Raw genomic sequence first — 27,872 nt, 5'->3', positions numbered from 1 at the left:
CGCCTTCCCCTGCGGGAGCCTCTGCTCTGCCGCAGCCGGCAGACACTTGGGAAAGTTGTCGCGTTTTGCAGGCGGGGAGCGACTACCGGCGAAGTACGAGCCGAGTGGAAGTCACCCTGTGTGGGACATAACTCCTCTCACCACCCCCCTCCTCCCCAGCCAACCTTTCTCCCTCCTCCCTCCTTCGCTGCGTTTCCTAGAAAGTTGTATCAGTGTGGCCATGCAACGCTAAGACGGTTCGCCTTCTCGAACCACGAATGTGTACCGGAGGAAGTAGCGTGGTGGTTGTGAGATTTCACCCCGAGGACGCCGCGGAACGCCCACCCCTCAAGAGTTCTTGGGGGGTTTGCTGTTAGCGCGGAGCTCTGTCCCCGTCCGGCTGCACGTTTAAGGAGGTGCCGGAGCAGGGAGAGCGAGACATAGATCTGGAGCCCTGCTATGCCAGGGTATTTCATACGTCGCCCCCATCGTCTGGGTGGGTACCGAGGGGCGCCCAGTTCCTTGCAATAAGAGAAGGGAGAGGGAAATTGATCGGGACGTGCTCCTTCAGAAGGCAAGTGTGGAACGAGTTTAATTTGGTTGCTGGAAGGAAGCAAAAGAGAAGCTGTCATTTGTGTCTGTGTGTCCCTATACGAGGGCCTCCTGGTTCCTTGTTAGCTTATAGAGGGGAAAAAAAAAAAAAGCGTTTGATGTTACGTCTGACCAGCTGCTGTTCTCCATAATAACGAGAGAACTGCCTGCCCTGGCGAGTTGCGTCACTTCGCTTCAACTTTAGGCTAGAAATCAAGAGAGGGAGAGACAAGTTTCAAGGGAGGCAGGAGCGAGCTGGAAAGCCCTGCCGTCTTCCTCCCACCCACCTACCCCTCCTCCTTTACCCCTCTCCTATCCCCACCCCCTTCCCCCCCCCAAAAAAAAAAAAAAGCTAAAAAAAAGAGGAAAAAACCTTTCCCATCAGAGAAAGAGGGAGATCTCTTTGGAAACATGGAGCTGCTGTGCTGCGAGGTGGATCCCATGAGGAGAGCTCTGCCTGACCCGAACTTGCTCTACGATGACCGCGTTTTGCACAACTTACTAACCATAGAGGAAAGGTATCTGCCCCAATGCTCCTACTTCAAGTGCGTCCAGAAGGACATCCAGCCCTTCATGAGGAGGATGGTGGCCACTTGGATGCTGGAGGTTCGTACACCCCGGCCCCTCGGAGTGGGGGAGGGAGAGCGGCTGCGGGCAGCACCCCGGCCCCTCTCCCTCTGCAGCCCCATGCTCTTGTGATCACCGGGTGGCTTCTTATTGTCGATCCCCTCTCCTCCTTGTCCCCCTCCGGAGTTCAGCCGGTGCGGAAAGGGGCGCGGGGGACACCGACAGCCCGCGGGGGAAATCGCCCCTTCCGGGGGGCTCCGGGAGCGGGGTGCAGGAGGGGAGGAAGCGCGGCGTGGTGGTGGGGGGGGAGAGTTGGAAAAGTCATTTGCAATTAAAAGCAAAGAAAATCCGCCTCCGGGAGCGCTTGTGATTGAGGCATTCCTGGGAAAAAGAAGCAGCACGCGAGGCAGGGCGAGGGTCGGGGGGTGCCCCGTGTGCCCCGCGTTCTGCCCGGCGAGGGTTCCGTGCCCACGTATGCAGTGGGGAGGACGTGTCTTCTTCTCGCCATGTTGCGCTGTATGCGGACTCTGCTCGCAGGCGCCGAGCCCGGCTGCCCCCGCTGCTTTCCGGGGGGCTCGGGAGTGCCCCCCGCCCCCGCGGAACGGGACCCCCGGTATGTCGGGGCCGTGGCGCTGAACCCCCTGTTCGCCCCGAGCTTCAGGCGCAGCGGCAGCGGGCCCGGAGCCCCGCGGACTCGCCTGCCTTGCGCTGGCCCCACCAGCCATCCTTTGCCCCTTCGGATCTCCTTTGGGGGGGACCTTTCCCGAGCCAAACTCCGTGGGCTGGAAAGCCCAGACTCCCTGCTTGGTTTTCATGTGCGATTTGTGCTTTTTCTCCGCGGCTCTGATTTTTTGTAAATTTTTAAAAGAATTTTGCTGCTCACTGTCTGCTAAAGGGATCCAGGCGGCTCGGGATCTCTCCACCCTACCTCGCCCTCGCTATGTCTCCCGTCCTTCCCCCATAACGCGGGATTGGGGGCGCAGGGCTGGGGGACACCCGGCGGGGGAATTTTTACTATTGTCGGAAACGATAGGGGATCGTCCCATGATGCCATCAACCCCAAAATCGGGACCGCCGGGGAAGTTTTTATATTTTTTATCGATTTTTTGAAAATATGACGAAATAAAAAAGAAAAATTGGGTCGCAAAGGGAGAAAAAAAAGTCTGAGGCTGCTCGCTTGCTGCTGGATGGGGCTTTTCGGCTCTCCCACATAGTGTCTTGAATTCATTTCTTACTGAATGAACTAAAGGAATGTGAAAGCCGATTGACAGCCTTCCCAGATCTCCCCCTCCCCCAAAATTTAGCTCCCCGGGAAACAAAAATGGGAGCAAAAGCAAGGGAAGTAGTGGTCTGTTTGGTGGGTTCACTAATTTATTTATTTTTTCCTTGTCTTCTTCTCGCTTCCCACCCCTGTTTCCCCCCCGACCGCCCCATCGTTCCCTCCCCACGTTCCTCACTTGCAGGTCTGCGAAGAGCAGAAGTGCGAAGAAGAAGTTTTCCCTCTGGCCATGAATTACTTGGACAGATTCTTAGCTGTGGTGCCCACTCGGAAGTGCCATCTGCAGCTGCTGGGGGCGGTGTGCATGTTTTTGGCCTCCAAGCTGAAAGAGACAATCCCACTCACAGCCGAGAAGCTGTGCATATACACGGACAATTCCATCAAACCCCAAGAGCTGCTGGTAAGCAGCCCCGTTCCTCCCTCCTCTCCGGGACAGCACTTTTCTCTATCTGGCACAGCACTCAGCACTTTGCCACCCAGCTCCCGCCTTTTAGAAAAACCCACGCTTTTCCCGCCTTTCTGAATGGCCAGAAAGTGTCGGGGGCCAACGCTGAGGGTGGGGGACACCCGCGGGGACATCCCTGTCCTCCGAAGCCGCCTGGCAGTGCCATGCGGCGCTCGGGCCGCTGCCCTCCTCGGGCGCTGCCGGGGGCTCTGGGCTGGCGGGGCTGGGGAGGCTCCGTCCCCGCCGCGTCCCCGCGGGGGACCTCGCCGGGCGCACGTGCGCGGGCGGGCGGCGCGGCGGCGCCACCTGGCGGCAGACACGCGGCGGTGCGGGGCCGGGGCCGGGGCCGGGGCCGAGTGCTCGGCCGTGCCCAAGAGGCAGCGGCACCGACTGATGCCCAGGGAGTTCCACCTGAGCGCGAGGAACTTCTTCCTTGGGCAGTGACCGAATCCTGAACAGATTGTCCAGAGCGGGTGTGGAGTATCCCTCACTGGGGTATTCCAGAATGGACACAATCTTGTGCCTTGTGCCCTAGGATGGCCCTGCTGGAGTGGGAGGTGACACCAGGTCCCACTGTGGTGCCTTCCAGCCTGACCCGTCCTGTGTGATAAGACTGAGTTAAATTACCTCGTGTCTGCTGCTTCTCTCAGTTCAGATGCAGTGGAAGCAAAGCAAATTTATAATTACTGAAGGAAATAAATTATGTATACATCACAATGTGGAGCACTGGACGTGCACCAGGTCCCTTGGTGACATGGATGCTAGGTCAGAGAGAAGGCCATAGCCATCTGAGTTGTTGAAAAATTTTTCCTGTGAATCACTGGGAATTCCCCCTGGGGAGGGGCTGGGGTTGATAGCTCATGCTTCCACAGAGTTAAAGAGCCTTGCCCTCAAACCCTGCCCGGCTGTCAGGGCCACGCAGTGTCCCCTTGATGGCACAGATGGGCAGGGGAAGTGCCGTACAGGGTCCCCACGTGCAAATATGCAGAGCAGTGTCCCTACCTTCTTGTGCCATGTGGATTTAAGCATGTGTTTAAAGTGCTTCTTTGTATTTGGTCCTCTGGGTTGACTGTTGTCTCTCAAAACCTGTCACATCAGTAATGCTGGGAAGAGCAGGCCTTGAGTTCACATAATCGCCGTTATGTTCCAACATTTTACAGGATTTCTGGAGAAATTAAAAAATCCCATCTGGTTTCTGTGGCCTTTTGCATATATGTGAGATTTTTCAGACCATGGAGGGCTCTGTCATAATCCAGCAGGAATGTCTGTAGGAAAGTAACTTGCTGTTAAAGTGGGCATCTATTCAGGGAAACGACTGCAGAAATGGCATTGTGGGGTCCATGTTTATGGTTTCTCAGCAACGCTGGTTGATGTCTCCGCGGCTGCAAAATTAAAGGACTTTTTTTTTTTTTTCTGACTTGCCAGCTCTGTCAGCTCAACTGGGGCTCCCCATCATACTGAGCTCCATCAGGCATCATCAGGACTCTGGAATCAGTGCATGGAATTTATTTAATAGCTAATAATTGATGGATGATACAAATGTGAGCTGGAGGGTTGAGCTTTGCTCGCTCTGTGGGGCACTGTAAGGTGTTCAGAACTCGATTTAAATGTTGAAACATGCAGGTCATGCACCCCATGGCTGGATCTGGCCATTGGGCGCTGTTTGCGCATGGAATCCCATTTCAGGGAATGGCTGGTAGTTATGTACACGCCCAAGCTTTCCTTTGATTGCAGTGGGAGTTTTGGGCGTGCAAAGAATCTGGGAACGGCTCCTACATGATTTACTGGCAGATAATTTACACAGGTTACTTCTTGGCTGTGTTGTGTGTGTTTCCTTTCTGCAGAGCCTCTCTTGGAGTAGTTTAAGCACCATCAGATTTATTTGCAGGACCATTGGAGTACAGTTTTGGGAGGCAATGCCATCAAGCCAACTTCCCCAGTTTTGAAAAAATGGAATGTATATCTAAGTTATTTTTGTGCATGGCTGTCCATAGGGCTTTAAATGGCTATAAAGTAAGGACTATGGCCATTTAAAAGAAGTTACTAGGAAAGGACCACAGTGACCTTGGCAATATCTAATTGCAGTCTAAACTTTCTGGGTGGGCATTCAGCACTGGATTAAAAAAAAATAAAAATAGAACCTTGGCAGGAGCTGCCAGGTCTCATTATTTTCAGTAGAGCCTGATATTTCTGGTGTTCAAAAAAAAAATCAAGTCAACAACTTCAAGCAGTAGAGGCATATGGAAAAAAGGGTTTGAACAAAACAAATTTAGCAGTGATAAAGTTATAATAAGAAATAAACAGAGGTTTTGCATAGGCTTGCTTATGGCTTTTCTTCTCTTTTGCTCTCCCTGTCCACCCTCTGCAGGAATGGGAGCTGGTGGTGCTGGGGAAGTTGAAGTGGAACCTTGCAGCCATCACCCCACACGATTTCATTGAACACATCCTAAGGAAGGTGCCTCTCCCTAAAGACAAGTTGCTTTTGATCCGGAAGCATGCACAAACCTTCATCGCCCTTTGTGCCACAGGTAGGCTCAGCTGCTCTGACTGCTGCTGCTGCTCACAGTGTGGTTGGAAGGGCAGATTTGTTTCTGGTGGTGCTTCATCTCCTCCATCCTTACATAATGTGGGAAGGGGAGCTATATCCCATGGGTCTGTTTGCAAAGGGTGTTGTGAATCAGGCCAAAACTGTGCATTGGGCAGAATTCTTGTAGTAGTGATCCGTAGTGCAGCTGACATGTGTGGTGCTTTTGCAGTGAAGTCTTGTAAGACTGGATTAGAGAATCCTGGGTTTTATTTTTGCCCAGTCACTGTTTCTTTTAGAGGGCCACAGATAATTTGTAAGGACAGCTCCAAATACAGAAGCTGTTTTGGTACGTTAGCCCAAAATGTCTTGAGCTAATGCATTGCATAAATGTGTTCATAAACTTTTCATTAACTGGATTATTTTCATTATTTGGATCCAGATAAAAGGCAAAATTGTGTATTTTAGCATTTATGTGATACTACCACATCCCTGAAGCACTGGGAATGATAGTTTAAAAGGTAATTACTCTTTAAAAATAATTGGATTTTTTTCCTAGCTTTATCCCAAGAAAGCAGTGAAACTACCATGTTTCATAGGGAACCATTGCACTCCCTTTTTGTCACATGGCTGAATGCAGTTTCTGAAGATTTCTGTGAGAATAATTGCCTCTGTGGAAGAGAGGCTTTTTAATTTTGACCTGTCTGTAGAACTCTGGGTTTGGGTTTTTTTTGTGTGTTACTTTGTTCTTTGGATTTTTCTCCCTTCAGTTACTTGTACAAAATAGGTGTACTCTGAATTTTCATCCAAAGGGTTAATAGTAAGACTACTTTTTAGAAGCTAGACCTGGACTAAATAAACAGCTTGCAGTGTTTTCCAGTCATTATCAAGTAGTGAATGGCTCAGTGTTTGAATTCACTAGTTTGATGTACCTAGTCCTTTGTGATAGGAACTGTTCTGCCTGTGTGTTTGCAGAGGGGAAGGGAAGACATGGTGCAACTTCTGGGTTTGAAGGCCTGCTTCTTATATATAAGATGTAGTGACTGCTTTTACAGTGTTGGCCAATTTTTCCTACCTCAGTTGATCTGTTTTAGAGACTTGTATATGGGCTGTGTTAGGGTCATTCTCATTGTAATTCTCAATCAAAACTCATGACTTTTTGGTTGCCATGATGCTCAGACCTTCCCTTCTTTTCCCACTGCTGCGTGATCCTTTTCAGACCAAAGACCACAGGACTCAATAGAAATTTTGCTCAAATTCTGCAGATCACTCTTGGTGATTTCTTTGCCTTCTCCCCTTACTTAGGATGCATTCACTGTTCTGCCTTGTGTGATATGAAAAAAATGGTCTTTCCCATGGACATTTCCCTGCATCTTCACACCATCAGCCATCAAACTCAAATACAGCTTCGTGGTGCCTTCCAAACAAGACAATCTTCCCACTCTTTTGTTGTTTTCACTTCCTCCGATAGTGTTTTGGTTTCTTTTCTTTTTTATCCAGTACATCATTTTCTTGAGAGCCCTAGAATTTCATTATGATTTGGCGTCTCAAATTCTGGTCCATAATCCTTTGCCTTTGAAGTTTTCCATATAACCAAAACATTGCAAGATGGTGGTCCATGAGTTTCCAAAGTCCATGGTTTCTTTCCACTCCATGAATTCTTTGGTGGTTAGCTCCATGCTCTAGAAGTCCTTTTACTGAGATCCAGAGCAGTGCCCCCTTTGCAGCCTTCAGCCCAGTCATGCAGTTCCCTGGTGTGTGGCCTCCATGTGATCTGCTTCTCATGTTATATGTCTTCAATGCATGAAATGAGGTCCTTTGCGTAGAGTTTAAAGAGACAACAAATCAAGAATTTCTTCCCTTAAAATGAAAGCATAATTGCTGAGTACAGAGCTTTCCACAAATGGGGGCACTGTAGTGCTAGCTGGAGATTTCCTTCTCTTCTCATGCCATTGTCCACAGACCACTGTTTAGTTTTGAGGAGGACCCACAACACTTTTTCCTTTTAAAAGCAGAGATCTTACCCAGGCACTCAATACCACATTCCCACATTACCTGTGAACTGCTACCTCAATTTCCATTGTGGAAATGTTGTTCGTACTACAGAATTTCCCTTTCAGTGCTATTCTTTGAAGAAAAGCCCCTTCTCATCAGACTTCCTTCCAGATCCAGTTGTCGTTTCCTTTTCTTGTCCTGTTTGTTGCTGAGCTCTCATCAGCCGCTCTGTTTCTTCTTTCTCTTTTTCCTTCAGAGCTGCTGCTGTCTGCCAGCCCGGGCTAAGCCTGGTGTTTTATTTTCCTGTTTGCCTCCTTTCAGCAGCAGGCCTCCTCTGACATGTGGCTCCCTCTTCCCTTGCTCCCCATGTGTGCTTTTAGCCTGGGTTTGACTCTTTACTATTCCCAAAGCTGACCTGGCTGCCTGGCTAATAGCTCTGGTCTGGAGCACAGCAGTGAATCTCTTTCTATTTCCTGATTCATCTCAGCACAGCTTTCTCTGCTTTCAAGTACTTTTCTTCTTGAAAGTATCATCCAAAATCTGGCATATTTTGAACTTCTTTCCCCCAGCCTTAGATCTTCTTCAGCAACTGCTCCATTTAATTTCCCAGCAAAAATATTTTACCAGAAATTCCCAGGTGTTCCCTGCCTGTACAGAGCTGGCTTTTATCTCAGTCCTGCAGCACTTAGTGTCAGCAAATGAAGAGGGAAGCAGCCATGAACAATTACTGGGTGTTGTGCTGGATGTGTAGGATCATGGTGATACTCATCACTGTTCTCCTTTCCATCTGAACATTTCTCAAAAGGAGGTGATATTCCATTCTTCTACATATTCCTTTCAGTTGTGTTTGGTCACTTTGGCACGCTCTCTGTTTCTCTGCCTTTATTTTGAGCCCAGTTCCTGAACCAAGCTGCGTGGATATAAACCCACGGCCTCTCCCTAGTCCTTGCAGTGATTAATGATTCACATGAGCATGACTGGAACTTTAATGTTTCCCTCTTTGCCCTTGGTCCCATTGGAACATACAGCTGCGGAGCAGGACAGAAGCTTGTGTGTCTCCCTGAATAAAGTTTTCTCTTTCATTGCTCTGCACTCACAAAGGTTTCAGGAATCTCCAGTTCCATTAGGAGGGCATGGAAGAGGCATTTTCCTCCAGCTGCCTTGTTCACTGTACAGTAAGAGTGCATAAGTGGACACTATGGACTAGCATGGCCTGATCTGTCACCATGTCATTGTTTTCTCATTCCACTGGTGGCTCCCTGTGCAAGCCAAAATATCCTTCAGAGCACTTCTGGATTTTCAAGGCACCAAGAGGATGCATTTAAGGCCTGTAAGTGGTGCTTATGGCTTCTCTCTTATGAAGAGAGACTGAGGGAGCTGGAGTTGGTTAGTCTGGAGAAGAGAAGGCTGAGAGAGGGTGTCATTAATGCATAGAAATATCTTAAAGAGGGTGTCAGAGGATGGTGCCAGGCTCTTTTTAGTGATGGCCAGTGACAGGATGAGGAGCAGTGGCCATAAACTGAAGCACAAGTTCCACCTCAGCTTGAGGAAGAATTTCTGTATATTAAGAGTGGCAGCTGCCCAGGGAGGGCCTGGAGCCTCCTTCTCTGGAGAGATTCCAAACCCACCTGGACATGCTCCTGTGTCACCTGCTCCAGGGGACCCTGCCCTGGCAGGCGTGTGGACTGGGTGATCTCCAGAGGTCCCTTTCAGCCCTAATGATTCTGGGATTCTTCAGCATGGGACATTCCTGTTCAGCTGTGAGCCCAGTAGAGACCATCCTTGTTTTGCTCTTTGGGTTTGTGTTGCTTTTCCACCCTCCATCTCTTTACTGCTCTGCACCCTTTTTCCTCTGTCTCTTTGCACAGTGCTGCAGAGCTTGGAAATGTTCTGTCAGGGGTTGGCCATTTGCCTGTGCTGAACTCCAAGCCAGGGAATCACTGCTGGAAGGACTGGGAGAGGACAGTGGTTACAGAGGTGTGTGCAGAGCCTGCCACACTGCTGCTGGAAAGAAATCTGTGCATTATTTCCTTACACTTGGGTGTGCCCATCATTTTTTCTTGCAGCCTGTTCAGTGTCCCAGATGCACTTGTGTTACACTCTCCTCTCAGAGCCTGTATATGCCACAGTTTTGGTGCAGGATACCCCTTTTTATGTGAGAGCCTGTAAGGGAATGATTTTTGAGAGAGGGTGGCCTGTGCATGACAGGTTTTCAGAAAGAGGAGCTGTAATGGAGATACTCATCTCTGTGAGGAGCTTCACAGGATTTTAGTTGAGTGGCAACCAAAATTTGGAAGCAGAAGCTTTTGCAGACTTGCAGAGATAGAAGGCAGCTTGTGTGAAACCCTGGAAATCCTTTGCATGGTCTTTTCGATGCCTCAGCTGAGTCCGGTGGCAGGTAGGATGTGTCCATGCATCCATCCAGCATCTCAGGCCTCAGCGCCTGTGTCAGCGCAGAGGCCGAGAAAGAGCAGCAAAATGTCAGCTTTAAGTCAATCTCATACAGTGTGCCAAACCTCTGCCCACTGTTTCTGGGACATTAATCATCTACACTTGAAAGCTGAGAAGGCTTTTTTTAACTTCTGGGCCAAATCCTGCATCCTTCTTCGGACAGACGTTCTGTGGAAGTCAATGGGAGTGTTGTCTGAGTGAGGACTGCAAGATGAGGTCTGCAACCCTGGTAGAGGTCTACAGGGTGACCACACAGAATGAGGCCTGTTTGCTCCTCAGCATTCCTGCTGGGCAATTCTACTCTGCATCCTCTTTTCATCCAGTGTAGGTTACTGGAGCCTGGAAAGTGTGATACAAGTTTTATTTGGGACCTGTTCTTTGCAGAGGGGAAGTATGAAGCCTGTAAAGGCTTCTTTATGTAGATGTCTTAAGAAAGAAAATACATATAAAGTGGCAGTGTTTGCAGGAACTTTGCATAGCAGAAGAAAGAATCATTTGCACTAATTTATTGCTAGACAAAAGAAGAAGCTCTTGCTTATTCCAGCTCATATCAGTATATTGAGCTTTCCAGCCAATGGAGGAGCCACAAGAACCGAGTGCCATCAGCAAGTAGTCAGGGCCTCGGGAATGTTTCATGGCCAGTCAAGTCTGGCAAGAGGAGGTGGAAAGAAATAAAGAGAGCACGTGCTGATGCAAGCTGGCATCACTCCGGAGCTGCCAGAGGAACTGCCCTCCTTTCTACCAGCTGCAGGTCTGATGTTTTGGTGGTCCAGACACTAACATCATCCTAATCTTTGGTTAGGAAGGTGTAAAATAAGTGCAAATAAAAACCAGTGCAAACAGTTGTTCAGAAATAGTATTTACCATCAACTAATGAGCATGTTGTTGTGAGTGCTCCTACTTCACATAGGTTGTTTAGCGTGTTTCCCTGTCTTTACCTCTCTTGGATGGTTGTGATGAAGCATTAACATTTAGGAGAATTCAGACCCATTTATATAAAGGCCAAAAGCTCTTTGCTTTACAAGAGAAACAGAATTAGATGTCTGCCCTCCCACCTATTCAAAGGATGAAAGCACTTCTGCATCCTGGTTTACTTGAAAGTTTTGTGTCTTTGGAGGGCTGAAGAGTCATCTGGTTTTGCCTTTAAAAGTAAAAATAGTTAATGTGAGGAAAATTTGCAGTGTCTTGGAGAAATACAAGAGGAAGAGAAAAAAATGGCCACTGCAGATACAACCAAACATATTAGAAAAAAAAATAGTACCATACTGACTCTGGAATTGCATTTGAATCAAAGCAGACAAGAATTAGATTCACTACTTCCATTGTTTATCTTAGACTTTTCTTTTAAACTTAGATGGTTAAATATAGATCCATGCTTGTCTTCATAGTACGGGCATTGGCTGGGTGAAGTCTGAGGCTGGCTGTGACCATTATCTACATAATTTTAATGTATCATTACCTGCTTTTCTGATGGAGGTAACATACCTTTTTTTCCTCCCTTTTTCCCTCCTGCCATGGGAAGAATTACCTTCCTTATGACAGTAGTTTCCAACTCTGTAAATAAATATCTATCAAATTACAGAGATGAAAACTGGCTGCTGAAAAAAAGCCCAACCAGCAGCCAGATCAGTAAAATGGGTTGTTTTAAGTAAGTAGAGTTCCCCCCATCTGACTTTGACACACTGAGCATGTTCAGCCTGGGTATTTGTCAGTGCTCTTCTCCTTCCGACGGTTTTATTTGTTGGCTGCAAGTTAAGGCTTCCCCTTGCAGGACCTCTCTCGGTTCCTTCCTCCAGTTCCCTTCTGCTTTGGCCTGACTGTCAGCCTTGCATTTTCCTGGCTTGAAGGCAGTGAAGACCACTGGACTGGGAGAGAGCCAGAAAAACAGCTCAGCCGCGGTGCTCGCAGTCGTGGAACCTCGGCATGGATTACGTGTGTTCCACTGGCAGATAAACCTCCTCGTGCCCTGGCTGTATCAGTTCCGGGCTGAAAGTGGGGGACAGGTTCAGGGTACCCTGAATTTGCTTGATGACTCTGGCTGGCTGGTCCACAGGTGGCTGTGTTTCAAAGGGTGCTCTTTCTTGCATTGCCTTTTTTTATTTCCAGCACTGAAGTCAGTAGGGTTGTGCAGGGCTGGTCACTTGTTTTTGAGGTAATTTGGGAAATAGGTGATAATAAAATGGGGATGGGGTGGTTTCTTGTGTATATTGCCTGGGAATAGAAAGTAAAACAAGTTTTGCTTTTTAACAACCCAGTGTCTTCCCTTGAAGTGTTCATGTGCTCAGATTCTCATGGACACGCGCTGTGGCCCTGCTTCTCTTAACTTATAATGAGACTCCTTTGTACTTTTCCCATGGAATGGCATAATCACAGAATCAATTAGGTTGGAAAAGACCTCTGAGATCATCGAGCTCAACTATAAACCTATAAATCACAACAAAGTTAGAGTCAGAGCCATGCTTTAGATGCAGGCTCTGGGTGTGTGTTAGTCACGTTTGCACAGAGAAGGATTTAGCCCATAGCCTTGCTTCAGATGGGAAGTGCTATTTTTAAAATTCCAAGTGCCCAAGTGCACTTTATAGAAGTGCTTTCTATAAAATTTCCCCTGTAGTTCAGATTTCATCATCTCCTACAAGAATTTGCAGTAAATGCATATGTTTCAGCTCACATTTTTAGGTTCTCTCTCTGTGCCCCCAACCTTTTTTTTTTTCTTTTTTATCTCAGGGCAAATTTTTGACCTAATTTGGAGGGGGGACAGTTTTACCTGGGTGAAAACTGAGTGAGGATGGCAAGGCTTGTCTTGTTGTCAAGGTAGAAGCAGAGGTAGAGGTTTATAATTGAAAATAACATGTAAAAACTTGTTTTGAATTTCTCAGTGGAATCTAAGAGACTGGGGGGGCTGTTCTGCATCCCCTCAGATACGGTACTTAATATTTATGCTTTCATTGCACCTTGACAAACATTCCACGTAGTTATTGCTTTGCTTGAATATGGAAATATGTTAATTATGGCTTTTATTGCGCTGCCTGCTCTTTTCCTCAGCCTTTTCTATTCAACCCTCTAGGTGGCCCAGCACAATGTGGCTTCTTTTCTTTCAATGAGCTCTTTCCACACTAATAGGGTCCAGGGTGATCTGGAGAACCATGTGCACAAAATTGGTGCACCACCCCCCACTCCTTTGTGGGCATGTCAGGTTAAATTCATATCAGCAGGGGGGTCACTGCCATGATTTTCAATAGCTCGAGATGAGGTGATGACTTCAGACAATGGTGCCACACTCTCCAGTTGGAGACACTTGCCTCACCAGTTGCAGTAGTTAATTAATATGCTAAAAATAGAAGCCAGTGATACAAATCGCTGCCTGTTGTACAACAAAGACTGGGCATGTGTAGCTTTGATAGCCAAGTTTATGGTGCTTGTTATGGAGGGAAGTTAGTTTAGAGCTAGAGGCAATGTAAGACTTTCTGGATGCTGAGCTTTAGTCACTCTGGGCCTCTGGCCATTCGCTCGCTGTCTCATTTGCATTATGAATGACATTAAGGGAGCTAACAAGGTTATTGGGCATAGAAATGTTCGCATGTGACCCCACGTGGAAGCAGACCTACAGCAGTGCTAGCTGGCAGGGACACTGTGCCTCTTTATTCAGCTTCCTAGGAAGACAGTTTCTGGGAGTGGATCTAAAATCAGCCACGAGAACACCGGCGTTCGGGTAACGTGGAGATCGTGATGTGAGGCAAGGAATTTCAGAGAGCAGGTGGAGCTGTGTCTTTTGCTCAGCCGATTCTGCCTGGACATGGCACCTCCCTGCACCATCTTTTTACTACATCCTACCTGAAACTCAGGACAAGTAGGGAAAATGATGGAAAATCAATTGCTACCTGTAGTTCCCGTGCATAAGTAAGAGACGGTTTGGTACATCCAAGTCAAACATGGAAGTTGCTTCCCAGCTTAGCGTGTGGTTATCCCTTATGTGTGTTTATATAAATCCATGTGAGGTAAACATGAAAATGGTTTTGATCATCGAACTTCTAAGCTTGGAAAAGATCTTTAAGATAATGGGCTCCAACCCTAACCCAGCACTGCCGTGTTCACGACTAAACCATGACTCCCAAGTGCCACACCTGCATGTTTTTTGAACATTTCTGGGGATGGTGACTCCACCATTTCCTTGGGCAGCTGGTCCAGTGCCTGATCACCCTGAAGAAATCTTTCCTAATCTCCAATCTAAACCTCTTCTGGCACAACTTGAGGCTGCTTTATCTTGTCCTGTCCCTTGCTCCCTGGGAGCAGAGCCTGACCCACCTCTGGCTGCACCCTCCTGTCAGGGAGCAATAGTGAGCAATAAGGTCCCCCCGAGCCTCTTTTCCTCCGGGTTAAACACGCCCAGCTCCCTCAGCTGCTCCTCATGAGAATTTTGCTCCGGCCCCTTGCCCAGCTCCATTCCCTCCTCTAGACACACCCAGCCCCTCAATGTCCGTCTTGCAGTGCCAGGCCCAGAACTGGACACAGCACTTGGGGTGAGGCCTCCCCAGTGCCCACGACAGGGGGACAGTCACTGCCCTGCTCCTGCTGGCCTCACCATTGCTGACCTAGCCCAGCAGCCATTGGCCTTCTTGCCCACCTGGGCACGCACTGTGGAGCAGCAGGCCCAGGCCCTTTCCTGCTGGGCTCTTCCCAGCTGCTCTTCCCCAGCCTGGAGCTGCTGGGGGTTGTTGTGATCCAAGGGCAGGACCCAGCACTTGGCCTTGTTGAGCCTCATCTCTCTGGCCTGTCCAGCCTGTCCAGATCTCTCTGCAGAGCCTTCCTGTCCTCAAGCAAATCAACACTCCTACGCTCATCCAGGTCATTTACCACAGAGAACTGGCCCCAGCCCTGAGCCCTGGGGAACACCACTGCTGTCTGGCAGAAAGTGAAATCATGGAAGTGTAATTCCCATTCTCTTGCCATGTGCTGAGATCAGCATACTCAGGGCTGTGTCCTGCACTGAGAATTTGGTAGTCAAGGTTCTCCTGTTGTCTCACTCGTTAGTGGGGGGCCATGTAATTTAATTTCCAAAAGTCAACTTTCCTATCTACAGCGGGTTCTTACTATTACAATAGTGCATAAATTACTATTTTTATAATAATGACATTCCATATTCCTTACTTCAGCCAGTGAGAATTTGCCCTTCCAAAGTGTCTGTCTGAGTGTGATGTCTGAGAGGAAGCAGCATGTAGTGTTGGGCTGCAGGTGGGAACCTCCTGGTGGCTTTGTGAGACAGAGAAATCCATGTCAGGGTTTCAACTCCTTCTTGTGTCTCCCCACTTCTAACACCCCCATTCTGGTCCATCTGGGTGAATGTTGTGTCCCAAGTGCCTTCTTACTGACTGCTTCAGTCCCAGGGATATATTCCAGCCTGGAGAAGAACATGCTGTCTCCACAGCTATTGAAGTATGTGCCAGCTCTGAGTTTGGGAGGCTGAGAATCCATGTGTCTAAAACCTCAGTGGTTACACAAACATCAGCAAGGTTACAGAATTTGTGAACAGAGGGGATTTGGAATCTGCAGCAGGACAGTTTTCTGTAATCTGTTTCTATTGATGTAATGTATTGCTTGTAATTTGTTTTTTATTATGTATTACTTTGGTTTACTCTTCCTTCTGCTCCACTTCCCCCAGCTGAAAACTGGCAGAGAAAGGTTTGCTAATACTGAAAATTGGTAGAGAAAGGTTTGTCAATGAGTTATTGTTGAACCAAAGAACTTGCAAATCAAGTTTTGGGAACATATCAAGATGTGGAAGATCTGATATTTAGCAGGATAAACTAGTGCTGATAAACCAGTGTCTGTGGCAGTATCATAAACCATTAAATAGCATTATAAAGATGACAGGATTTTATTTTAATTTCTCTTCTGATCTGACAGATGTGTGAGAGGAAGTTCTGAAGTGTTTTTTCAGCTTGTTTATTAAGAAGTAGTAGTAATGACAAATGCAATCTTTGTTCTTCGATTTCGTAGCTATGGGCTGTAAGTGTTCTCACTTCCTAATTGCTAAGGTAGTAAAGATGAACCGTTTACTAAAATCTCTTTCCCAGACAGGTCTTTAAATGCCCGAATTAATTTACTCTTTAAAAATTGATGTGACTAAAAATCTCATTTTGGTCCTTTTTGATGCCTTATTCCAGTTTTCTAGTTATACAGAGAGGTCTAATGTGACCAAGACCAAAATTTCTGACTTAAATTACAGGAAGTCTCCTTCTTCTCTTTCCTTTTCTTTAAAACTAAGGAAAGACTATTAAAAATTGTCCAGGTTTACTTTATGCATAAGCGAGAATAAAAGACTGAACCACATTTCCATTTTAATTTGCAGGTCTCTTCCCCCTCCTTTGACTGCTTGTGATGAGCAGTGTGACTAATGAGCTCCATGGGACCAAAAAGAGTGGCACTTTTCCCTTTCTTCTACTTCCCCGGGTTTTATTCTTGGGTGTGGTTTTTTTATGTTGCTTGCCTCTGATTTGCAGCTTTTCTGGTCTGGGCTTGGACTAATTCCCAGATCTGTTCTTGCAGATTTTAACTTTGCCATGTACCCACCATCAATGATAGCAACTGGAAGTGTGGGAGCAGCCATCTGTGGCCTTCAGCTCGATGATGGGGACAGTCTCACAGACCTCCTGGCCAAGATCACAAACACAGATGTGGTAAGTGTTCCACATTCCTCTTCTCCTTTCACTTCCCAAGGTGTACTGGAGAACTGGGTCTGATCTTGAAGACTCAGTGGAGCAAAGGAAGGGTTTGCTTCTGCAGGGAGCGAGTTGCAGGTGTGGACCCACCACTTTGGTTTGAGTCTCCAAAGCTCATTGATTTCCTGAAATTCAGTTTTTATTTAGGCTTGGTGGGGAGAGCCTGCTTTGCCTGCCCAGGCTGATGGTCCAGCAGGCTGAGCCTCCTCAGGAGCTCTGGGTGATAGGGTGAGCAGGCAGCATTCCCTGGGGCATAAAGCAAATCAGGAGGTGTTGTGCTGCTGTTGGTCCTGTGCTTGCAACCTTGAAATGGCTCTTCTGGCTTCTCTCAGGAATCACCTAAAAATTCTTGGCTTGGAAGAAATGAATAATGAGCTAATTTCAAGACAGGATGTGAGACAAGCACAATTCCAGCTGTCCTTAACATGTACTAATTTATTGGTTTTGATTCATAGAGTAAATATATGGCATTATTACATCTGTGATAGCACTGTTAAATTAAGATTTGGGTTTGTGATTTGGTTAAAAAGGAGTAATTAGTCCAGGTTGCTTAAAAGGGGAGAATTTTGATATTTCTTTTTTTTTTTTTCTTACAATCAGATTGATCCTAATTTTCACATGCAGTTCTGGGGTTTCCCATTTATTTTAATTTGAATTGGATTTGCACAGAAAAAGGAATATTGCTAATTCAGAGTGCTTGAAGTCTAAACTGTAGAATGGCCTGGGTTGGAAGGGACATCTCATTCCAACCCTCCTGCCACAGGCAGGGACACCTGCCACTATCCCAGGTTGCTCAGAGCCCCATCCAGCCTGGCATTGGACACTTCCAGGGATGGGGCAGCCACAGCTTCCATGGGCAGCCTGTGCCAGGGCCTCAGCACCCTCACAGGAAACAATTTCTTCCTCATATCCAGTCTGAATCTCCTCTCTGTCAGTGGGAAGCCATTGACCCTTGTCCTGTCACTCCAGGCGCTTGTCAAGCATCTCTCTCCTTCTTTCCTGTGGGTTCCCTTCAGGCACTGGAAAGGCACAGTGAGGTCATCCCAAAGCCTCTCTTCTCCAGGCTGATCAGTCCCACTTCCCTCAGCCTTTCCTCCCAGCAGAGCTGCTCCATCCCTCTGATCCTCTGTATCCATCTGAGAGGAGGGAAACCTGTGCCTGAGAGAATTGTGTGTAAGCCCTATAAGGCCCTTTTGCTGCAATTTGGAAAGATTGCACTTTGGAAAGATTTTATCTACTGTGCTTTTCTATCCAGATTATTTAAGTTTGAAAGAAAATACTTACAAAAACGTCTTAGTAGTTCTTAAGTGGTTAGAAGATGGGGTTTTAATTTTGCAATGAAAATGCCTTCACACCTTTTCTTTTAAATTTAGTAGGATTTTTTTGTCAAAAGCGTGCTTTTTGCCACCCTGATAAAAATCTTCCCAGATCTGACTGAGTCTACATTTCTTCAGAAGAAAATATTAATACTCTTCCCAAATAACAAAGAACTAGCAGTTTACTCTTCCTATCTTCTCTCCAAGAGTCTGTCAGCATTGGGTAGAGACCAGCTTCCTTCTCTTTGCTCCTGGTCTCAGCCCACAGCAGCACAAACTATAGAGAAGGGTTTCACTCATCCCCCAAATCAAAGCAAACTCACGACAAGAGGAGCTTCAGGATAATTTAATTGCTAAAAAATATAAGCCTTTGCAGAAATTAGAGGTGCTTTTATTTTTTTCAAGGTGTTGTCCTTTGTGAGGAAGAAGTAGCCTTAACTCACTGCAAGCTTTGAACCCTTAGCCTAACCAAAGGTTGCCACAATTTTTGAGTTTGGGCAAAATAGTGTATTTTTCATTAGCCTGCTGTTTGTGTTTGGGAGAAATATTTTGCTAGGTGTTTTCTCTGTGAGTTTTGCATTGGAAAAATACAAAAGGGGCCAGGACTGGGAACTTTCATCCCACATGAAAAAGCTTGAAAGAGAGAAAAGCAACTGAAAATGGGGCTGAGAGAAATATGGGGCAGGCTTAGCAATAGGTAGTACCAGCCTCATATGTAAAATGTATTGTTGGAAAAAACCTACTGTCTGGATTGTGTAAGAGTTGGCCCAAGGCTGTGTTAATAAAGAGTAAAGACTGTTGTAATACATGTTACACTGGGACTTAATTGAAGTTGAATGAAGAGCTTCAGTTCTCTCACTTCCGAATTTCTGATGCCTGAGAGCTGTTCCTGCAGTGGCACAATTAATTCATTGTCACTGTGTGAATGATTTTGTTTTCCAGTGGGGGCTTTGGGAAGAAGGAAAAATGAGAGTTCCTGGTCTTTAGGACCATCATGCGGGAGAAAAGTGGGGAAGTCACAGAAATTAACAGTTCTGCAGAGGAAAACCTTCTGGCCTCCTGTGCCTTGTGGTAGCCCACAGGAACCATCAGGCAGCTGGAGAAGAGTCCTTCCCAGCCAGAGGGTGCCAGGGCTTCTGCTTCATTTTTGTTTTGGAGCATGTAATTGCTTAGCATGGAAACAGATGATAGGACTTTCCCATTGGCTTTTCTCAAAAAATGTTACTGTCTGAGGTGAAGCATGAAAAATCTCAGCTTCAAAGCTGCAAGCAGATGAAAAGGAAGAATGGTAATGAAACCCTGATGCAACTTAAATGCAATGAGCTTTTCTGAACTTTCACTGTTTTATAGTGGTAACTTAAGGGTGCAGTTTATTTGCTGGGAAATAGCAGCATTAACCAGGAGGCTGAAATCAATGGTGTTATTTTAGATTAACATTAGTGTAACTGAGACTGGAGTTTGGCATTTACAACTAAAATGAATGTTTTTAATGGATGTTTCCTAAAGAATTAGACCAAAAATACATTATTGATAAACAACATGCAATTTAGAAACCAGCTGTTGGGTAAGCAGACAATCAGCACGAGTGTTTCTTTCAAAAACATGTTGGTGTTGGATATCCTTGCATGAATCCAGAGCAGTGCCCTAGACTTGAGATGGGGCTGTCCAAGGCATCCTGGACTGTTAATTTAGGGATAACAGTTAGTTCTGGTAAACAGCTGCCCTGGGCTGTTTGGTGAGGGTTGAATCACAGGCTGGAGAAAGTGTGACAACAGAGCCAGGCAAAGCCTGGTTTCATTACTCCTTCCACCAACCAAAATAAACAGCAGGGAGCTGCTCTTGGAGAAGCTCAGCAGCCTGAAGGGTAGTGAAAGTAGCTCTGTGTGCTGCATCTGAGCTGCCTTCTCTGATTGCTGCTGTCCCTAAGAGCCACTAAGAGCTAATCCCACACAACTGAGGGTGACGTTTCTCCCCCTCTACTCTGTTCTTGTGAGGCTCCACCTGAAATATTGCATGCAGTCCTGGTGCCACCAGCATAAGGAACTGTTGGAGCAAGTTCAGAGCAGGCCACAGAACTGATAAGGGGAACTGGAGCAGCTTCCCTGTGGGGGCAGGACAGGAGAGTTGAGGCTGTTCAGCTTGGAAAAGAGAAAGTTGTGTGGAGACCTCAGAGCATCCATTCCAGTATGAATGGACTACAGAAAAGCTGGAGAGGGACTTCTCATCAGGAACTGTAGTAACAGGACAAGGGGGAATGGCTTCAAATGGAAAGGGAGTAGGTTTAAATAGGATATTAGGAAGGAATTAGAATTAGAATTAGAATTAGAATTAGAATTAGAATTAGAATTAGAATTAGAATTAGAATTAGAATTAGAGAGGGTGTTGATGCCCTGGCACAGGTTTCCCAGAGAAGCTGTGTCCTCTGCATCCTTGGAAGTGTTCAAAGCCAGGCTGGATGAGACTCTGAGCAGCCTGGTCTAGAGCATGGTGTCCCTCCCCATGGCAGGGGGCTGGAACAAGATTACCTTTAAGGTGTGTTTGAGCCCAAACCATTCTGTGCCTCTGATTCTAACTTCACACAGCTCTGAAGGATGGGGATTGCATGTTCCAGTTTGTTCCGTTGTCAGTGGCTGGGAACATTTCCTTTGTGGTTGCTTGCAGAGAGGCTGGTGAACAAAGAGTTAACAGATCTACTGGCAGGAAGCCTCAGAGTTCCCTGTGCATCTCTTGGTGGGTCATTGCAAAGGAAAAACAAACAACTCAGGAAGTCAGGAATTCCCATAGCATCCCAGACCAGCACTCCAGTTCGAGCAGTATCCTGTCCCTGGTGGAGCCAGGTGCTTTGGAGGAAGATACGAGCATCCCCGCTGTGCACAATTATGGGATGTGAGGAAGGATAGCTGAACGGGTAGGGCATGTTTTAGGACCTTGCAATCAATATTGTGCTTTGCTTGAGACCTTTCTTGGGTAAATCTATTCCCTCACCTCCTGGAAGAGCAGCCATCCAGGTTGCATCTGGATGACACATGGAGTTGGTCTCTCCAGCATCAGCAGCCAGGGAGAGTTTTTCAGGCAGAGCCAATGCCTGTATGTGGGCAGAAGTCATCTCTAAAAGTCTGCTCCCAGATGGTAACTGGTGTATATTGAATGGTTTGGAAAATCTAAAGCATACTTAAGGGCCTGAAGTAAAAAAAAAGCAAGGAACCAAGAATTTTTTAAAGGCTTGTCGAAGCAGCTGGCCTTGAGCCCTTAAAAATGTGGAGTGGGGCTGGTTTTGTAAATGGCATTTAAAATATCTCCACGTACACGTGCCATATATGTCAGTGCTGGAATTTTTTTTTTTTTATTCCCAAGATCAGAGACATCCCTTCATAAAGATCTGCAGATTTCTGCACAGAAATGGAAGTGAAGAACCACCATGCTCAAGAATTCAGAGCTGTAGTAAAAAAATTATGGAAATCTATCTTGAATGGATTGCATTTGAACATTGTCCCTAGAGCACATACACCATTTATCCTCTCTTTTGTAGTGTCTAGGGCCTGTGGTTTTGGAAGCAAGAAACAGGACTCGCTGTATCTTACCCTGCCTTATTTGTTGCAGACCGCATTTTGTATGCAAGGAAACAACAGGCGAAATAGCCTCCCAGAGAAAGGAAGAATGAGATAGTTTCCTAAGTTGTCTTTGCCTGAGTTGGCAGCTGCTCCATTTCATTCAGCTTTTTGTTCCCCAGTGAGTGCTGTGCGTGTGTAGCAACAATGGGGTGATGCAGTGACACTGCGGGCTCATGGCGGAGTTCCGTCAGGTCCATTGGCAGGCGCAGACACGGCCGGCACGCCAAGGGGAGCCAGGCCCCCGAGGAACGGCTCTGCAGCCCCCAGAGCGGCTCCCGTGGATCAGCCACTCAGGCAGGGAATCCTTGCTTGGCTCCTGCAGCTCTGTGTAGTGCAGGCAGGTCCTCCCAGCTTTTTGAAAATCCCCTTTTTCACTAAACACTCAGAGCGTTTGTTACCGACAGCATAAATCCCACACCTTTTCACGTTTTCAGCTTTCCACCTTTTCACATTTTCACGTCTTCAAAGTATTACTTGGTAGAGATTGCCAGAAATCCCAAGTCACACTGAGCAAGGAGTATCATGGTTCTGCCCCTGCATCGCCCTGCTGGTGTGTTGGCTTTACTCTCTTTTCCCAGTTCTGAAAACATTGTTCTCTCCTGTTTGCAATGAGAAATACCAACAGCAGCAACAGGAAACCAGCAAACTGAGTGGTGAAGCAAACAGTGGAACTGAATCGAGAATGGATGCTGTTGAAACTGCTGAAATGACCAAAAAGTTGCAGAGAAAAATGGCCTATATTTCAGATTCTTAGTCACCTTATTTATTGCATTATTGCAATAATGTGGCAACAGTAAGTGGAGAAGGTCTGGCATGAATTAGTTTCTTGCAGGTTTTTTTTGTTTGTCTTGTTTTTGAATGAGATGTCCTTGTTAGTCCACATGAGGTGTCCTTTGGAACAGCAAATTATTATTTTCTCTACTTCCAGTTGGAAAAAGAGACATAGACACATGTGATTGATGCTCTTTGTTACAGTAGCAAAAACATACATTCAGGAGGGAAAATAGTTCAGTTTTTTAACTGCATCCATGAAATGTGAGATCACTGGAAATACAGTAAATGGATAAGATATTCTCACAGCAGCTTTCCAGGCTCTTGCTTTGGAGAAGGTCAATGAGGTAAAGGCCAGTGCTCAGCACACAAAGGCCCCACTTTGGGAAGGAATCCCTGTTTATGTCAACAATGAAGCATGTGCTTTGGAGAGGTCTGAATTGGGCTTAAATGTGAACCAGTGGAGAAATCCAGCTAGCTTTTGTGTGTAGGAGTACAGATGACATGTTCCACACTGGAATTTATGTAAATCCCAGCTCTTTAATGCATGTCTGATTGCTGCTTTCTTAGATTATCCAAGCAATGAACAGTACTGTAATTTTGGGTATTTCCAGCATCCTTTCCATTTATCAAACCAGATCCTGCACCTAAAAAAAGTCCTTTTCTGATTTTCCTTTTGCAATTAGTTTTAAGGAAGAAGAAGAGATTTGGGGCCTTAACACTTACTTGTGAAGTAATTAATATATATGTGGAAAATTGGCCATTCTTCAACACAAAAATACCAGAAGGCTTTTTCAGTATTCCCAGCTTTGGGATTTTGGGCAGTGCAAACCAAGAGCCTGGTGGTTGACTTGAGTTGGGTTGAGTGGCAGGCCTTCCCTCAGAGCTTGCCACTGAACCATAAATGCCAGTTTAACACTGGAAGCTGGAAGCCAGTATAGGACATACATATACCACAGAAATGTTGAAAAGTTCAATAAAGTGAAGTATATGTAATATTCTGCAGAATCTTCCCTAGGGCTTGTGCTTTCTTTCAAGATTGTCATGAATGGAAATTGAAATCTTTGATGATTATTGACTTGAATAAGTAGCTCATGCCATAGAGCTGCTGATTCCTCCTTCCAGTTATTTTCACTGCCCGCATTTCTATCATAGACATGAGGCTGCCCCTCATCAGACACAGGAAAGTTTTCTTTTCCTTCAAATGCTTTTCAAATGTGCTAGTAAAACCACCTAGGGATGCAAGAGTTTCAGAATAAAAAAAAAAAAAGAAACAAAGTTAATTGCCTTTTTAGTTCTGTACATGCTGAGGTATAAATAAAACTATGAAATGGAAAGTACCAGAACTATTTTAATCATTAAAACTACTAGACCATATAGAAGAATGGGGAAGTTAATCCATGTGACACACACTTTAAAAAGTTTTTTATAAAAAAAACAAAGGCAAACCCTGCAGTATTCTGAGGGAATGGCTAGTCCTTGTATTGCAAAATCTGGGGTCATACTGCAGTGCATTATAGTGTTCTTTCAAGGAAGATCTGTTGAAAATAATGCAATTCATGGGTTTTTTTTCTTTAATACGTTCTTAAAACTTAATTCTCTGTCGTCAGAGCCATCTAGAACTTGCAAAATGAAAGTCCACCAATAAAATATGTACACATGCAGCAAATCCCCATGAAACTTGGAGGGGTTAAAAATATTGTGTCATGGGAAGGCTGGGCTGTTTGTCCTGATGGGTTTTTAGTAATTTTTTTGTATCTTGTCCCTTAACTTTGTATTGACAAAAAGTTCCAATGATGCCATCATCTTTACTTACCTATCACACTGTGACAGTTGGGCTGATAAGATACTCTAAATTAGGTTTTTTTCCCTTTCACCTGTGAGATTTGACATCCAAGGAGCTTTAATATGCAAGTAGCAACACTTTTTTGGCAAACTGTTTCATGCTGAATGCAGTGGTCTGGTCATTTGTAGGTTTCTTTGTTTTAAAGAATTCAGTGTTTTTAAGCTCAAAAAGTGTAGACCAGAGAAATATTACACAGTAGCCTGTGGATTCCCATATGAAATAAAATCCATGTGTCAATTCCAGTCGAGGCCACATTATAGATTTTATGTACAAAATGAAGACACCAGAAATGACCCATTTCTCTATAGGGTTACCTGGAGATCTCAGCCTCTTCATACCTGAAATGAATCATCACACTACCCATCAGAAGTTTGCACAGTGATGGTGTAAATGACCATACATGAGGGTGTTTAGGAACAGACAAAGCTGACTCCAAATGCTTGAACCACATGTTCCGCATGTCACCACCCTTCCTTCCCCAAGCCTGCCTGCAAGGAAATTGCCTCATTAAGCTTTTCAGACTGAAGCTGCTTAAAAAAAAAAATCTGGCTTATTTTCAGAAGGACACAGTACTTTGAAACTGTGCTTTAAAACAGAAGGTTCTTACACCCAAAAAAGCACATTACAAGTGTTGTCTGTTACAAGAGTCTCCAAACTGGTGCCCCCACACCTGAAAATGCCTTGACCCACACAGTGATTTGTTGTCATTGCCCTCTTACACACAGGTGAATGCTTACAATGGACCTAAAGCCCTCCCTAGCTGATAATGGGGGATTTTTTTTTATCTGAGGACAGGATTTTGTAGCCAGCAGCTGCTGGCTAGTAGCCAAGAAAAGTGGGTGTTCATTACCTACCAGAGCCAATTGTGCCCATCACAAACGTCAGCGTCACCAGCGGAACAGATCCTCTTCACCGGATGTGTTTTTCCCAGACCAGCTGGGATGACAAATCAGTCTTCCACATATGAATATTTCAAACTCTCCCCAATAACCAGGTACTGTGTAGAAAAAGGAGGTGTGTTGGTCAGGGCCCAGCTCCTCAGTGTTACAGTCACATCCTTTAATGGGTTGACAAATGCCTGTGGAACCCTGTGGAGGTCAGTGCCCCATTCTGGTCTTCAGCTCCCCTGCCTGACAGTAGGGATGGTGATGCTCAGTCTCACCACCCCAGCCAGATGGGGGCTCTGGTTAAAACACTGTGCTGTGAAAATCCTCCTGCCAAATCCTGTGTTGCTCTATTCCCTGAAGACTTCTGGAGACACCAAGCTCTTAGGCAGGCTGAGGCCACAGGAAGTTTAGTTTTAGTGCCTTTTCCAGGACTCCTCAGGGCTGCCTTTAGAAAATGCCATCTCTTGTAGCACCGCGTGTCCCCATGCACAGTGTTGGTTTGATACTCCCAATGCCAGCGCACTGAACGTGGTTGGCACTGTGTTCATACAGTCTCAGCTTGGATTTTATTTCTAAGTTTCTCCTATAACTCAGGGTTTGTCAAGGTTTTCTCACCATTTTTTTTTCTGGTTAAATAACCACATTATTTGGTCTTCCAGTGTATTATCAAGAGTGTGGAACATCCTGTAAGTATTTTAATAGTCTTCTTCATTGCTGTGTCTGGTTTAAATGGTGGTGAATCCTTCATATTTATTTCTGTATTTATACTTCATGTTTACTGTGGGACTCCTGCTGGACAGGCTCCCATATTTATGTTGCTGTACTGTACCCTGCTGTTTCCCTGAATGTTGTTAGTTTGTAATGCGGTGGTCTCTGCAAACCGGTTTTGTGTTCAGAAAATTATGGGACATGGCACTCATTGCTCTGGTTGTCAAGGTGGTATTTGCTCAAAGGTTGGGCTCGATGATCTCAGAGGTCTTTTACAGCCTAAATGATTCTACAAAGATCAGTAAAATATTAAGATTTAGAGCCTTATAAATACAGCATGAACAACGTTTGACCCAGGGAGTTTGTACACAGTGATTATCTCTCAGAATTCAAGGTTGATTTGTGTCAGAGCAGGCACTTCTTAGAAACACCTGACTGATGCCCTTCCGACTTCTGCTAGCTCAGTAAGGAAAAAATAACCACCTTTTTCTTTACTAACAGATAAATTTGCTTTCTTTTCTGTAGGACTGCCTTAAAGCTTGTCAGGAACAGATCGAGGCGGTGCTTGTGAATAGCCTGCAGCAAGTCCGGCAGCAGCAGCAGCAGAGCAGCCCCTCCAAGACAGTGGATGAACTGGACCAGGCCAGCACTCCCACAGATGTGAGAGACATCAACCTGTGAGGACATCGGCACACAAAGTCATGCTTGCTCCCCCAGACCCTTTATTTTTGTTATTATTTTTAGAGTGAAATTTTTTTTAAACTGCTCCCACATAGAACATATTTAAAGCTCTTTTAGGTATAAAGAAAAACAAAAAAAAGTACAAAAACTGAATAATGAAAAAAAAAAGCGTTTGGTACCTGTGATGTTCTACAGAAGGGAATCCCACGATATATTTGGTAATTGCTATTTGATTATGTATCAGTGATATTAAATGCTTATAAAAGCATATAAAGTAGCTAGATCAATGTAAGCCTGCATTTGTGGGAACAAAGTAGAGTATACCTGTCTGTGTATTACGAACTAGTGCATACACCCCTTTTTTAGATAAAAGAAAGGAATCGTGTGTGCGATTTTATGGCTTGACTAGATTGCAAAGCAATAGAATAAGGGGTTTAGGGCAAAGTGGGAAAAGATCCCTGAAGCAATTGAACCATTTTGAATGCAGAAGAGATTTGCTGATCTGTCACCTCTGTTATTAGTCAGAAGTGTTTGTTGGATCTCTGTATGTTAGTTTTGTTTACTCTTGCTGTCTGTGGTAGCTGCTACCTAAGAAAGAAGATGCTTTATTTTACCAGCCAGAAGAGCAGGTGTCTTTTGGGCTTTTTTTTTAGTTGATTTATTTTTCTTTTTTTCCCCCCCAACTTCCTCCTCTGCCCCTCTTGACTTTCTATCTACTTTTCCTTCCGAAATGGTTAATTCTAAACACAGCAGCATCTTTGGCATGAGGGCAATTCCTTTTATCCAGCCGTGGGCCAAGCCAAAGTTCCCAAGTGTTCACGGTCAGCGGGGGGAATGCACACATTAATGCCGACCTGTTGGCTGGGCAGACCACCTCCAACCTTTGGATTGCAAGGTGTGGTGGATCAGCTAGGAAAAGCATTATATTCCTTTACAGTGCTAATGCTTCACCTCCATGTTAATGTCTGGCAGTTTCTTTGCTTGGCCACAAAGACATTTAAATGATGCTCTGTCCATCTTCCCTTATAATAGCCCCTCACTGTATTAAAGAAGATGGGGTTTGGTTTGCTCCCTCGTCTCTCTTTCCCCCCACTCCCCCTGCACACTTTTTCAGCATTTCATTAACTTTATTGATCCACAGTGAGCGTTTTTGTAAACCATTTCATTCGAAAAGCACTTTGAAAATTGTTCCTAAGGGATTAAATGAGATGGTTTATGACAATTTTGCCGAGGAAAGAAAAACAAAAAAACAAACCAAAAAAAAAAAGAAAAAAAGATTAAAAAAAAAAAAAAGAAAAGTCACAAAAGCAAGGCTTTGTATAACTTTTTATAGTCAATATTTTCCAGTATTTGTGTACTCGGTTAGCTGTGGTGTTGCTGGAAATACCAACACCTGTTTCAGATGACATTCCTGTCATGACATTCCGGATAAAAGCCTGACCATCTGTATTGTTCAGTGTCACAGAAGGATCTTAATACCACCTGTGTGTTTATCTATGGACAAG

The 27,872-nt window shown here is 45.5% G+C and overlaps 1 protein-coding gene across 4 annotated transcripts; it reads left to right on the top strand.

The window, feature by feature from the left end:
• Positions 1-20: 20 nt before the first annotated feature.
• Positions 21-27,665, top strand: CCND2 (cyclin D2). Of its 4 annotated transcripts, XM_064420816.1 has the most exons (6): positions 21-93; positions 956-1,176; positions 2,601-2,816; positions 5,230-5,389; positions 16,375-16,505; positions 26,212-27,665. In XM_064420816.1, the coding sequence occupies exons 2-6, from the start codon at positions 982-984 to the stop codon at positions 26,365-26,367; spliced, it is 858 nt and encodes a 285-aa protein (XP_064276886.1). In that variant the 5' UTR covers positions 21-93; positions 956-981; the 3' UTR covers positions 26,368-27,665. The 4 variants fall into 4 exon arrangements, with proteins under 4 accessions (XP_064276886.1, XP_064276885.1, XP_064276887.1 ...); XM_064420815.1 differs by lacking the exon at positions 21-93 and having other exon boundaries at positions 915-1,176; XM_064420817.1 differs by lacking the exons at positions 21-93; positions 26,212-27,665 and adding an exon at positions 21,218-21,638 and having other exon boundaries at positions 915-1,176.
• Positions 27,666-27,872: the final 207 nt, after the last annotated feature.

This window comes from Passer domesticus, chromosome 5 (genome assembly GCF_036417665.1).
Source record: "Passer domesticus isolate bPasDom1 chromosome 5, bPasDom1.hap1, whole genome shotgun sequence".
Lineage (NCBI taxonomy): Eukaryota > Metazoa > Chordata > Aves > Passeriformes > Passeridae > Passer > Passer domesticus.
Note: the sequence above shows the minus strand (reverse complement) of the source record. Positions and strands in the feature narration are given on the sequence as shown.